The sequence below is a fragment of the Miniopterus schreibersii genome (assembly GCF_964146895.1).
Source record: "Miniopterus schreibersii genome assembly, chromosome: 15".
Classification (NCBI taxonomy): domain Eukaryota; kingdom Metazoa; phylum Chordata; class Mammalia; order Chiroptera; family Miniopteridae; genus Miniopterus; species Miniopterus schreibersii.
This window is the reverse complement of record NC_138115.1, coordinates 12,978,318-12,991,694: the sequence shown is the minus strand read 5'-3', so window position 1 is coordinate 12,991,694 and position 13,377 is coordinate 12,978,318. Positions and strand designations below refer to the sequence as shown.

Here is a 13,377-nt window from a genome sequence, read left to right as displayed (position 1 = left end):
ATACCATTTTGTGCACCGCTTACTTTCTCACACACGTTCCTATAAACTCACCTAGTCGTTTTGAATATGATAATATAGCACTCAGTTATGCTGATGAAGCATGTGTCACTTATTTAACCTACCAATGTGAGTTTTAAGAGAAAAACCAAGTATCAGAAATGACTGTAATCATTTGATAAAAGTTAAATCTCAGAGCCAGTTCACGCACATGCAGACACGAAACACAGGTGAGTCTCTAAGGCCAGTGGTTAACCTGGTGGAGAAGGGGAAATGGCAAAATCAACATATATATCCCGTCCCACCAGGAAGGGGACAGAGGTCTGGTTTGCGGGAGCAAATGGGACTTTGCAGGAGTCTATTCTTGGAGACCAATTAGGTCTGAAGCTTTTATGTAACTCTCCACCCTCTGCAGCTTGGCTTCCTTCCTGGTGAAGCGAGGACAGCATGGGGGCCAGGCTGAGCGAGACCAGCTCCGGTAGGCCTCAGTGCCTTTGCACCGTCGCTGTCCTCTGCCGGCCGGCTCCGCCCTTCTCCCCCTCTGGCCGCGCACGCTGCCCCCCCAGGCCTGGCTGCCCTGCCCGACCCTGCCCACCGGCTGGACAGGCGACCTGACTCGAGTCGCTCCCCCCACGGGGGGCGAGGCCAGGAGGTCCTCGCCACAAGCCCGCATCCAAGTCTTTCTTGGCCGTCGCATCCGGAGCGGAGGTCCCCTCCCGTCGCTCTCCGTCTAACCCCTTTCACTATGCGCTCCCCAGCACAGCGCGCCTTGCCCTGATTTTGTCTCCCCGGGTCTCGTCTGTTTTCGCCTCTATTTAGGGCCCCGTCCGTCTTGGTGGCCGCTGTGCCCGCTAGACCTGGCACACGGTCGGGAGCCCCTACCTGCTCGTGAGGAGGCAAGAACAGCTGGGGGGACCCTAGGACCGAGGACGCGCGCGGCGAGGACCGCGGGAGGACCCGGCGGATCCCACAGCGCAGGCGGAGGCAGGACGCGGGGGCCGGTCCTGGGCGGGGCCTCGGGTATCGGGGCGGGGCCTCGGGGGCGGGGCTGGGACCTGGCGCCGCGGCGGGGCTCGCGGGACCGCGCGGCCTGGCCGAGCCCGGGGAGCGCCTCCGGCCCGGCCCTCCGGCCTCCAGCGCCGCCGCTAGGGGGCGCCCGCGCTCGTGGCGCCGGGGCTCTGCTGGGAGGCTCCTCCCGCGCCGGGCGGCTGGAGCCGCAACTCCGGGCGCGGGCTCAGTCGTCCCCTTGGCCGCTGCCGCCTCCGGGCGCGGGCTCGCTCGTCCTCGCGCTCGCGCCCTCCGGCCGCCGGTGTCTCCCGGCCCGGCCCGGCCCGGCCCGGCCGCCGCCGCCTTCAGTGAGTGGGGGCGGGCCCGGGGGTTGGGGCTCGGGGCGCGGGGGGGCCGGGCACCAGGAGAAGCCCGCACGCAGCGGCCGGGCGAGCGCGGCTGAGGGGAATCGGGCGGTGGCGGGGCCGCGCGAGGGGACCGCGGGGAGCCCGGGCGGCGCGCTCCGGGGCTGGCACGGGCCCGCGGCGGGCTGCCCGCGGCCGAGCGGCCGGGCTTGAGCCGGGGTTCCGGGGGCCGGACGCGCGGGTGCGGCGGACCCGGGTTCGGGGTTCGGGCTCCGGTGCGCGCCCCCGCCCGGGCCCGCAGCATCTCCTGCCCCACGCCGGGGCCGGGGCCGGGGCGGGGGCCGGGACAGGGGCGGGGTGGGGGGACTTCGTCTGCGGGGCCACCGCGAGGCACCGCCCGGCCGGGGGCCCCTCGGTTGTGCTCGAAAATGGTTGTTTTAGGGGGTGGCCCCACTAGCCCCCGTTTGCCCTAATTCAAAGCCCGGCCTCAGGGCAGTTCCTGCCCCAGAGGCGCCGGCCGCCGCCGAGCCTTTCGCGCTGGGATGTGAGTCAGGCCGCTCGGCGCGCGTCGGGGTGATGCGTGGCCGTGGCCGTGGCCGTGGCCGTGGCCGTGGCCGTGGCCGTGGCCGTGGCGCGCCCCCGCCGCACCTGCTGGGCTGGCGGCCGTGGCGGCGGTCGGGTGGGACTGGAGAAATGACACAGACCCTGTTAGGGTATTCCGCCGAAGTGCCCAAGTTTCTGCTCAAGTATAGCAGCTCCAGGACAAGTTGGTAAATCCAACTTCAGGGCGCCGTGGTCGATGAGGTGTGGGTGCAGAGAGACGCGGGGTGCCCCTGGTTTGGCTCAGAATGTTCCGGGGGGCAGCCCGCTTGTGTCTTACCTTTCCCCCTCGTCATGTTCCTCGTCTCGCTGTGACCGCAGCCCAGGTACGCGATTGATTCCAGGGCGGGAGAGGAGCTGGGCGTCAGTGCTGAGAGGGGCCTGATGCTTTCCAGCGAACACACGTGTGTCTGGGGAAGGAAAACCCTTTCACCTCCAGAGGTGGCAGGGCAGACGACTCGCCCTTTGGTTGAGAACCATCAGGCCCAGACCAAGTTCATTTTGTGTGATGCCCTAGGTGGTAAAGACGGGTCAGGATGGGCATAGATGCCATTCCTAAGGTTTGTGTGATTTGGATTTTTATAAATTGCATTTAAAACCAAAGCGTTACTATGTAAAGGAACCCTAGGGTGGATCTTCCCGTGAATCCCTCAGCGCGTCTTAGATTTTGATATTTGGAGTCTGTTTAAGGCGGAATACACATTTCATTTGGATTCCTCTTTACCTTGGAGATAACCCTGAGTCATGCTTTGGGGATTTAGTCCTGTGACCCAGAGCTCAGGTGCCTGGCAGTCTCCCTAAAAGCGGGATGCTCCCCTGGACCTGTAGTTCTCTCTTCTGGAGCTCCAGGGACAGGGGAGCCTGGGGGGACTGGAAGCAAATGAAGGGGTCGTCTCCTCAGCGTCTGCCGCCTTCATGCCAGCGCTCTAAATGACCTGTGTCCACATTCCCAAGCCTCGCAGTTTATCTCAGAGATTTTGTTTATACAGCCAATCGTATTTTCATATTTATTTTAATACTCGCCAGTTTACGAATGGTTTTCTATTCATGACCTTGCTTCTTTCCTCTTTTTTTTTTTTTTTTGCAAAGAAGCAGCCGGGCATAAGGAGTGATTTAATCAGGGTCTCAGAAGTAGAACTGGAGCAGAGCCGGGGTCCTGGTGCCCACCGGTTCTCTCCCCTCTGCACTGGCCTGCGTGTGACCCAGAACCCTGGTCCTGACCGGTTACCCTGTGGGTCACTCGCTGCCGTTGTATTGTGCCTATTGTATTGTGGTATTACTCCTTTTGGGAAGGTGGTATTATCCTGTTTCATCCTGTAGAAACTGAGTGAGGGTAAGAGGAATTGAATGATTTTATGACTGTTTGTGGCAGCTCCTTAGTATGAAGGTCGATTTTCAACTTAGAGAGCAGAGCCGTTCTTCTAGACCACGTGGAGAGAAGAGAGCAGAAAATTAGTTTCAGGAAAAAGCGATCCCTTCCTTTAGTGGCATGGTCCAGGATAACCTCCCATCGCAGTCCCATTCTTGCGCGCCTCGCTGCTTGTGCCAGCCTGCATGACAACCCAAAAGACTCCTTTAGATGTTGCTGAACTAGTTACCATAAAAAGTAGTTCACTTTCAAACTCCCACGTTTCAACAACAGAGAAATTCAGTACAAAGGTATTTGAAGGTATGTTATAGACGGAATTTATTGTCTTCTTTTCTGAGTGCCAGACACAAAGATTTCAGTAGAGAGGCATTTTAAAAGGGCTCCCTGGAAACTTTGGAAAGGCAGTAGCTATAGGTTTTTATTACATATTCCTGTTTGGAGATTAGTGTGTATTGCAGTGGATAGGTTGTTATATAGGAGTAGAACTTCTGCCCCAGAGAATTCTTAGTCTGTACCTGAAATAATAAACCCAGAATGTTTGTGTTAAATTAATTCATCATAACCATGAAGCCTGTAATTGCAGTTCTGCAGTAGTGAGGAAAATGGCTTTCAGGGGTTCTTAGGATTTTTCTTTTCTTTTTAAAAAAAGAACAGTTGAGGGACACCAGGCTTTATTTATTTAAAAAAAATTTTTTTTTTAAATCCTCACCAGAGGATATTTTTTTCTTTGCTTTTCAGAGCGAGCGGAAGGAAGGGAGAGAGAGAGAAACTCGATGTGAGAGAGACACATCAACTGGTTGCCTCCTCAACTGAGGTACATGCCCTTGGCTGGAACTGAACCTGGGACCCTTGCGTCCAAGGGCTGATGCTCTAACCACTGAACCGTACTGGCTAGGGCTTAGGTTTTTCTTTAAGGCATTAACTTGTTTGTGCATTTTCCAGATTTGCTACTTTAGAAAATTCTCTTAAGGCGTTTATAAATTCTTTAGTGTTTTCCTTAATTATCTGCTAACAGAATTTATACATTAGGCATAATTAACCTTTGAAGCTTAAACGTGGGTGAACTTTCAGTACTGTTTTATGTGTTTTGGGAATGGTCATCCAGTCGTTGCCACAGAATTTTTATTTGGGCCAAAGGTCAGATTTTTCCAGGTGAACTGATTTTACAGGGTCTGGAGCCTTTCTTTGAACTTTATAATTGTGCTTGGTTGTATCCACTGTTGTTTAAAACGATCTTTAGTAAGGCGGGCCACTTTAAAGGAAAAATTTTTTCATTCTTACCCTTGTAATCTCCATTCCTGGCAAATTTTCTGAAATGTTAGTTTTTTCTTTGTCTTAATCAAGTAAAACAAGCCCCTTTCAAGATCTTCCTTCTGCTGCCTGTCTTGTGGTCATTTAGCTTCACATTAAGCCCTCCACTGGAGACTGAGCCAGAAGGGAGAGAAGATGAAAAGAAAATAAATCATTTTCTAATTGTTAGCAGCTCTGGAAAATGATTTAGAAGAGATGGAAGCTATTCTGGAAATTCTTTTGGATTATGTTCTTTTTCATTCATCTGCATTCTCTCTGAGATGTTCCTAGTAGTCATCATTTCGGAGGCTGATTATCTAGCTATTGGAAGACCAGGAATCTTTCAGCTTTGTTTGGTTTGTTTCTTGCTCTATCTAAACATCTCCATAGAGGATATTTAGAAGTAAGGCGTAGATAAAATTTAAACTAATCAATATTTTTCCCCCCTTAGAGCTCTTTATTGAACAATTTGAGGGTTTTTTTGAATAGTTTAGTCATTGTTATTGGAAGTGACTTTATTTTACTTTTGATGTATCTTGTATACAAGTGTAAGGAGGCTTTTGGGTGCTTTTTAAGAAACGTGGGCTTATATAAATTCCCATAATTGCTTTCCTGAATTATTAAGCTTGAGGTTTCATTACATCTTTGTACCGGGAATAGAACCTTGGCTTTAGTTGTGGAACAGATTCAGGGGCATCATCTAATTTTCTTTTTATGATTGCTCAAGAAGTTATCTTGTTTTGATTTAGCAGTAAAAAAGAAAAAGATTAATAGTGGACAGACCTTGCATAACAGCTGTAACATTGATGATGTCTGGTTTTTCTCCTTGTCTTTGGTCCCCATTTTTCATTTAACCGTTTGGATATTCATGTGTTGGGAGTTATTTACTTCACTTATAGATAGGACAGCAGCCTTCAGTCACACTAGTGAGTAGGTTCTTGATGGTTTGCCTCAGGGGAATTTTTACAAACCCATTATGACTGCTCACTCAGACTGAGTGACTATTACTTTTGTAAATAAAACCAGTCTAGGTGGATAGGGTTAATAGATAGCTGTAGGGGGTCTCAAGTTAATCCTTTCAGTTTCTTATTTCTTGGATTCTGTTCCTTCATTTTCCATCCAAAGAGGGGATTTATGGAAAGATGTAAACTAGGAGTCAGAAAACCCAAGTTCTTAATCAGTTACTTTCCAGCTGTGGGGCCTAGAGCAAGTCCCTATCTGCTGTTTCTCTATTTTCCATCTATAAAATGAGGGTAGTAATCCATGCAGTGCTTGCTGTATCAGGAATGTTGTGTGTGGGGGAGAAAGGCCCCTTCCCCCTTTTACTTCAAATGTTTCTTTATTCTAGAATCCCTTCTCAGGTTGTCCAAGCTATTCCTGCAGAGGTTGACTGAGCAAGTTCTTCCCAGAAGCCCTCCATTTTTCCATTTGGAACCGTTCTTGCTCTTTCTTCCAGAAGGCCTCTGCCAGTCTGTTACATAGCACTTTTGAATTCTGTACTTCAGGTGTCTCATGTTGCCTTTCTTCATAGATTGAAATCTCCGTGAGGGCAAGAATTGTACCTTTCCTGTTTCTGTGTATCCATATTGCACATGATGTTTATTGATCTACAGTAATTGTTGTTTGACTGACTTATTTTTGAGGCTGTCAGGAATGAATACTTGGAGTGATGAGATGCCAAAGATGGGCATCTTACCAAAACTTTTGGATGACTGGTCTTTTAAATTGTTACTTATCTGCCTGTTTTATCAGTAAACTGAATCAGATGCTAATAATACAAATTGGTAAAGCCTGTTTTTTGGTTCTCTTCAAATACTGTTTGGGAAGCAAGTCAGAGGAATGAAAGCTTGTCACAACAGCCCTGAATTTGACATTTGTTCCATTTCTCACCCTCTAGTATGTGGAGGCCTATCTGTATCCAACTGCTGAGTGTGGAGAATAAAAACTGACTGTGCGTTGTTTGGTCCACATTTTAGCCTGTTTGCTTTGAAGAATTTTTGAGGTGGAGAAATAGATGCTTCAGGCTCTGATTTCAGCCCATGCTGTGCTATGCAAATGTTCTCTACATGCCTGAGTGACCTTTTGAGAAAGAGCCTTTGTGATCTTTTGTAGCCAGGGCCTGTTCTGGGAATAGTGTGCCAGATTTCTCTAAAAGTGGGAAAAGTGAATCTGTTTAAAGACCACAATAAAGAAGCCAGTGCTTTTCCTGGATAAATACCGATAAGTCCACATTTCTTACTGTCTCGTCAGAGCTTCTGAAGTTTACTTTGCTGGTTGATTGGGGAATGATGTGTGTGAGAGGGTACTGACTAAACCAGTTCAGTAGCTGGGAAGCTGTTAAGTAATTTGGAATTGTAGATAAATTCAAACTGGCATCATTAGTATCTGGGTGTTTATCAATGTTTTCAGGCTGGCTCTCCTTACTTGCTGTCTGAGTGACTCTCAAACAGATTTGTAAGGTTCTTTTTGCCCCAAAATATGCTCTAATGGTTTGGTATTTAAATTATTTTTTTATTTGTTTTGATTATTGTATAAAATGAAACATATCAGTATTAAAAATATAATTAGTTTTTATGTTATGAAAGAAATACTATTTTGATGTATTTCTCTTGCAGAGTGATACTGGTGTTTTGGAGGTTTATGGTTTTTAATGCTTTTTACCGAGATGTTTAGTTTGTATAGCCAAAATGCTGATGAAAGAGTTTTTTTCCTACCTTTATCTTAACCTTTTTGATAAGGATCATGGTTGGTTTTTACAAGGATAAAGTTGTAGAGTTAATCATAATGCTCTATAGAAATTCTAAAAATTGAATTTGCAGAGAAGATAGGTAGAATTTGAATGACTAGTTAGTTTACTTACTAGACTCTTCCTCTTTCTCTAAGTATTGGATAATTATTTCTCTGTAGAGATTAGGTACATGTTGTTCAAAGAATAGAGTACCCACAGAGGCCCTAGAGCAGCAATTTTCAACCTTTTTTCATCTCGTGGCACACATAAACTAATTACTAAAATTCTGCAGCACACCATAAAATACAGGTCAAACCTCAGTTCTTGAACGTCTCCCATCTCAATTTGGTTCTCGACCACATTGTTCACAAAAAATGTCTTGGTTGTTGAATAAAACCTCAGTTCTCGACCTGACAACCCTTTTATGCTGATACCTATGTGATCAGTCACGTGTCTCTCAGACCACAAAGGAGGAGAGAATGAGCAAGTGAGTCAGTTTACCCTTAAACCTCGAGTTGTTAACATCGCAGGAAATTATGATGTGAAGATTTTTGTGTTTTTTTGCTTTTGGGGTCTGGAACTGATTAATTCAATTTACATTATTTCAAATGGGGAAAAAATGATTTGGTTTTTGAACAAATCACTCCTTAAACAGCCTTCTGGAACTAATTAAGTTCAAGAACCGAGGTTCCACTGTATGTATATTTTTTGCCCATCTGACCAAAAAAAGGTATAACTTTAATTCATTCACATTGGACGGCTATTGTTGTGTTGGTTGTTGTTATTTTTTTATTTGACAGTCTAAGGGAAAAGAGGTCAGTGTGCCTAACTAAATAGTCAGGTATTGTATGTTTTAAAAATTCTGGCGGCAGACCTGTTGAAAATCGCTGCCCTAGAGGAATGCTTTCTTCCTCAGATCTTCGCCCTGTAGCAGGTTTTAATTGAGCAAAAATGAGTAGTTTTCTGGTGTTTCGCTTGTTCTGTGGGGTGGAAAAATCTTTCCTGTTTTCATAGTTACATGTGCTGTCCTGTCTTTTTCTCCTCCCCAAGTTTCCCTGGAACCTGGGCTCCCCAGACGCAGTGCTGGAGCAGATGGATAATGGAGACTGGGGCTATATGGTGAGAGGCTTTTGCAGATGTGTTTTGAAGGTTGTCAAATTATTTTTGTATGTCTTTCCCCCCTTTCTTATGTACTCTTAGGTATAATACATCTTGTAAGAATGAAAATTATTGGTGCAACTCCCCTTAATTAGTTTAGATGTATTTTGGGGGTGTTTTTGTTTTGTTTGATGTTTTTATATAAGCAAACTCAATATAGACTCTCAAAGTAACTTTTTAATCACTTATTTGAGAGAGATCATGATTTTTGGTCTTTAAAGTTTGTTGCTCTTAACACTCTTCCTTCATAGAATAGTGAGTGTGAAAAGGGTCTAGTAGGAAATGGTACAGAGGATATTTCCTTGTGGTTAGGGAGGTTAACCGTTGAGAAGGTGCCATTTCTCCCACTTGTACTTTCTTTGCGTGTGCATGTGTCTTCCTATTTTTTTTTTTTTACTTCAGTAAGAAGTATTTTACTTGCTTAGTACCTGAAGTCTGTCAGTCTGTCTTTATATTTTTTCTTAAATATGATCTCTAAAACCAAAGGTATATATTATTTAGAGAAACTTGCTTTTCAAAACTGAAGGCCAGATTGCAACATTAATGTTTCAAAAGTGAATACACTATCAGTTTTTGAAATTTAAAAGTTGCTGTTAGTATTTGGTTATATGAGATTCTGTTGATCAAACTGTGTATTTTAACTTAGTATTTGGCACTTATTGCCATGAAACAGTTAAGATTAGGTAGGTCTGCACAAATTTTTATCTTTAAAATAAAGTTCATGATTTTCCCCCCTCTTTTTGAGGGGGGAGAAAACAGAAGAAATATTGAAAGTAGAGTCTTTTCATTATCAAATAATTTTTTGCCTATTTTATGTCAAATTGAGTTAAGAAAAATGAAAGACTTTAAAATATATATATTTTATATATATATTTTAAATATTTTCACCCAAGGAGTGAGGATATTTTTTCCATTGATTTTTTTTTTTTTAGAGATAGTGGAAGGGAGGCAGTGGAAGCGGAAGGAGAGGGGGGGAAGAGAGAAACATTGATGTGAGAGAGAGACATTGATTGGTTGCCTCCCGCACGTGCCCTGACTGGGATTAAACTTGCAACCCAGGTACATGCTCTTGACCAGGAATCCAACCTGTGTGCAGGCTGACGCTCTCTCTAATCACTGAGCCACTCTTATTGATTTTTATTTTTTAGAGTGAGAGGAAGGGAGAGGGAGGCAAAGAGAGAGAAAAACATTGATGTGAAAGAGAAACATTGATCAGCTGCCTCCTGCATGCCCCCTACTGGGGATTGAGCCCGCACCCAGGCATGTGTCCTGACCGGGAACCAAGCTGGTGACCTGTCCGTGCATGGGATAACGCTCAACCAACTGAGCCACACCGGCCAGAAAGTCTCTTTTTTAAAGCAGAAAGAAACTTAATTTATTTTAGTTTGCTCTTTGTCTTTCCATGGTATACTCTTACCTGAAATAGCTCTTTAGATGCTAGGCCTGAAATTAAGTGACTTTGGAAGTGATGCCCTTGTTTCTTAGTATGTCTTTAAAGAATTAGATTTATCCCTTTTTTCCCCCTATTGAAAACATGGGTTAGATCCTTGCATTTATGTGGGTTTATCACTGAAAGTAAAGCTGTTTTGCACAGTAGGATTGCTAAATACCTTATAGCCTGAAGGAATCTTTTGCTTTGCTTGTTACCATTTTTCTTAATTTGTCAAAGTGAGGATTTTAAAAATTACAGGTGACTAATTATTTTTTACAAAATTTCAGATGACTGACCCAGTCACATTAAATGTAGGTGGACACTTGTACACAACGTCTCTCACCACATTGACCCGATACCCGGATTCCATGCTTGGAGCTATGTTTGGGGGGGACTTCCCCACAGCTCGAGACCCTCAAGGCAATTACTTCATTGATCGAGATGGACCTCTTTTCAGATATGTGCTCAACTTCTTAAGAACTTCAGAGTTGACCTTACCCCTGGATTTTAAGGAATTTGATCTGCTTCGAAAAGAAGCAGACTTTTATCAGATTGAGCCCTTAATTCAGTGTCTCAATGACCCTAAGCCTTTGTATTCTATGGATACTTTTGAAGAAGTTGTGGAGTTATCTAGTACTCGGAAGCTTTCTAAGTACTCCAATCCAGTAGCTGTCATCATAACCCAATTAACCATCACCACCAAGGTCCATTCCTTACTAGAAGGTATCTCAAACTATTTTACCAAGTGGAATAAGCACATGATGGACACCAGAGACTGCCAGGTTTCCTTTACTTTTGGACCCTGTGATTATCACCAGGAAGTTTCTCTGCGGGTCCACCTGATGGAATATATCACAAAACAAGGCTTCACGATCCGCAACACCCGGGTGCATCACATGAGTGAGCGGGCCAATGAGAATACAGTGGAGCACAACTGGACTTTCTGTAGGCTGGCCCGGAAGACAGACGATTGATATCCAGCCCTGGGGGTTGTTCCTGGATACTGACTCTCCAGGAGATGGAAGAGACTGATTTTTTTTTTTTCAATCACAGTGGGATTTAAAAAAAAATTTTTTTTGTATTTATTTGAAAGTATTGAGGACCAGAAGGAAGTCTTATGCTTTAGCAGAATCCTCTATGTTTGTTCTCTTGACCCTGAGTATGCATGTGCCTGTTCAGAGCCTCCAGATAACTTTTTTATAAAAAGTCTGAAAATTATTATGGTATATAATCAACCCTTAACAGAGCTTTTTTTATTACAGTGCTAAAATGATTTCTGATTAAATGGTCCCTAACTCAACTAGAAGGCTCAAAATTATAGGAATGAAAGAATAAACAGAGTGGTACTCATGATGCTTTTGACAAAAATCAAAACATCATGTAGGGTGACCTAGTTTCCAAACCAATAAGCAGTATTGTAATATTAAAGGAAAACTGTTCCAATCATTAAAAGTACTTGTTAAGTACTGCTTTTTACAGTTATGGCAACTGTTTCTTTCTATGCATATAAATCAAGCAACCAAATATCTGTAGCCATGGAAATGTCTGACTAGAAATATTTATATTGGATTCTGAATACAAATGTCCCTGTGGTAGAAATCTTACTTCTTATGCCTGGTGCAGTATAATTCCTCAGTGTACTGTCTACCAGAAAAAAACTAATAAAAAATGAAATAGAAAAATTAAGTTTTTATTTATTGACTGTTGTTACTTAAGGGGGGGAAATCATATTCCTTGTCTAAAGTATGTGTTATTTGCTCTGTGTACCAATCTACACTGCCAAAGCACACTTGTATTTGATTCAAGAGGACTCAGTGGAACCTTAGGATGCAGTTTATAGAACTTGACTGTGTTATTAAGCAGGAATAGATGGGATTACTAATTTTGTCTAAAAGTGTACAATTTGAACAGTGAACATACAACTTGACAAATTTTGTCAAATAGGACTTAATGAAGATTAAAGATTTTTCCATTAATAAGCCACCATTGGTCATATCTGTGAATATGACCCTTATCCTAGCTTTGTGATGAGTACAGGAACAAACTGACTCTTCATCCATCTTAGCTCTTATACAGTGGAACCTCAGTTCTCGAACTTAATTTGTTCCTAAAGGCTGTTTGAGAAGTGATTTGTTCAAAAACGAAATCATTTTTCCCCATTAGAAATAATGTAAATTGAGTTAATCTGTTTCAGGCCCCCGAAAGCAAAAACACACCAAAATCTTCACAGCACAATTTCCTGAGATGTTAACACAAGGATTAGTGGTAAACTGACTCACACTTGCACATTCTCTCCTTTGTCTGGGACCTGAGAGACACGGGATTGATCTTACAGGTATCAGCATGAAAGGGTGGTTGGGTTGAGAACTGAAGTTTTATTTGACAACCCAGATATTCTGTGAACAGCGTGGTCAAGAACTAAGTTGTTTGAGATAGGAGACATCCAAGAACCCAGGTTTGACTGTATTATGGTGACCCACAAATGTATTTTTTTAATTAAAGTTAAGTTTATTTCTGAGGAGAAGAAATAAACTGCAGTGAATGAAGGATCTGGAACAGATATATTTGTTTCTCGGTAGTCTTATTTTGCATAGTTCATTTGGTTCTATTTCTTGGAAGTTGCTCACAGGAAGGATTATGTTTAACTATAGTGAGACTTCCTAGTTTGCTGGAACACATCTGGAACAGATATGTTTGTTTCTCAGTAGTCTTATTTTGCATAGTTCATTTGGTTCCATTTCTTGGAAGTTACAGGAAAGGTTATGTTAACTATAGTGAGACTTCCTAGTTTGCTGGAGCACCTTCTGAAACGAAGTGTATAATGTCTTTCCCGTTCTATGGGAGGAAAGTTCTAAGGCTGTTTGTGCCCTAGGGCAGGTCACTCCTTTTCTCCTCTGAGATCCCACCTCTGGAAGGAAGTTGAAAATGCCTTCATCCAGTTTTGCACATGTCTTTCTGAAAATTTATTTTAAGATTTGACAAATGACCAATGTTCAGAAACCTATAATTATCCCATTTTCACCATCTTCAAGCTAAAATTCCTTAATGTTATTGGCAGGTTGCTATGGTTTCAGTAATATACTAGTATGAAGTTATCTTTTTAGAAAATTGTCTCCTACTTCAAATTGATTAGTGGTTCCTAAGACAAAACCAAGCCAGCCACTTATTTGTGGTTAAGTTAGATGAGGTGAACATGAGATGAAATTACTTGGTTTGAAAACAGGTGTGGAAATGGGAATAATATTTGCCCTTCCAAGGTTCTGAAAGTTAAAAACTTGTGAGGTCTTTTCCTTTTCCAGTTTACTGGGGATAAGTTTGCTTTTGGTAAATTTTCACAGATTTATTATTAACAACTAAATTATTATTTATCTGAGTAAATTAGGAAAAACAGCCAGCTGAGAGGTTCTGCAATTTAATTTGGTGGCATTTAATTTTGAGTGTTTCATATACT

General features: G+C 43.6%; 1 protein-coding gene across 2 annotated transcripts; it reads left to right on the top strand.

Moving 5' to 3' along the window:
- Window positions 1-1,175: 1,175 nt before the first annotated feature.
- KCTD6 (potassium channel tetramerization domain containing 6) lies at window positions 1,176-11,612 on the top strand. 2 transcript variants are annotated; one of them, XM_081159518.1, is made up of 3 exons: window positions 1,176-1,352; window positions 8,387-8,455; window positions 10,214-11,612. In XM_081159518.1, exons 2-3 carry the CDS (start codon window positions 8,429-8,431, stop codon window positions 10,898-10,900), a joined length of 714 nt encoding a protein of 237 aa, XP_081015644.1. In that variant the 5' UTR covers window positions 1,176-1,352; window positions 8,387-8,428; the 3' UTR covers window positions 10,901-11,612. The 2 variants fall into 2 exon arrangements, with proteins under 2 accessions (XP_081015644.1, XP_081015645.1); XM_081159519.1 differs by lacking the exon at window positions 1,176-1,352 and adding an exon at window positions 2,030-2,119.
- The last annotated feature ends 1,765 nt before the right edge of the window (window positions 11,613-13,377 follow it).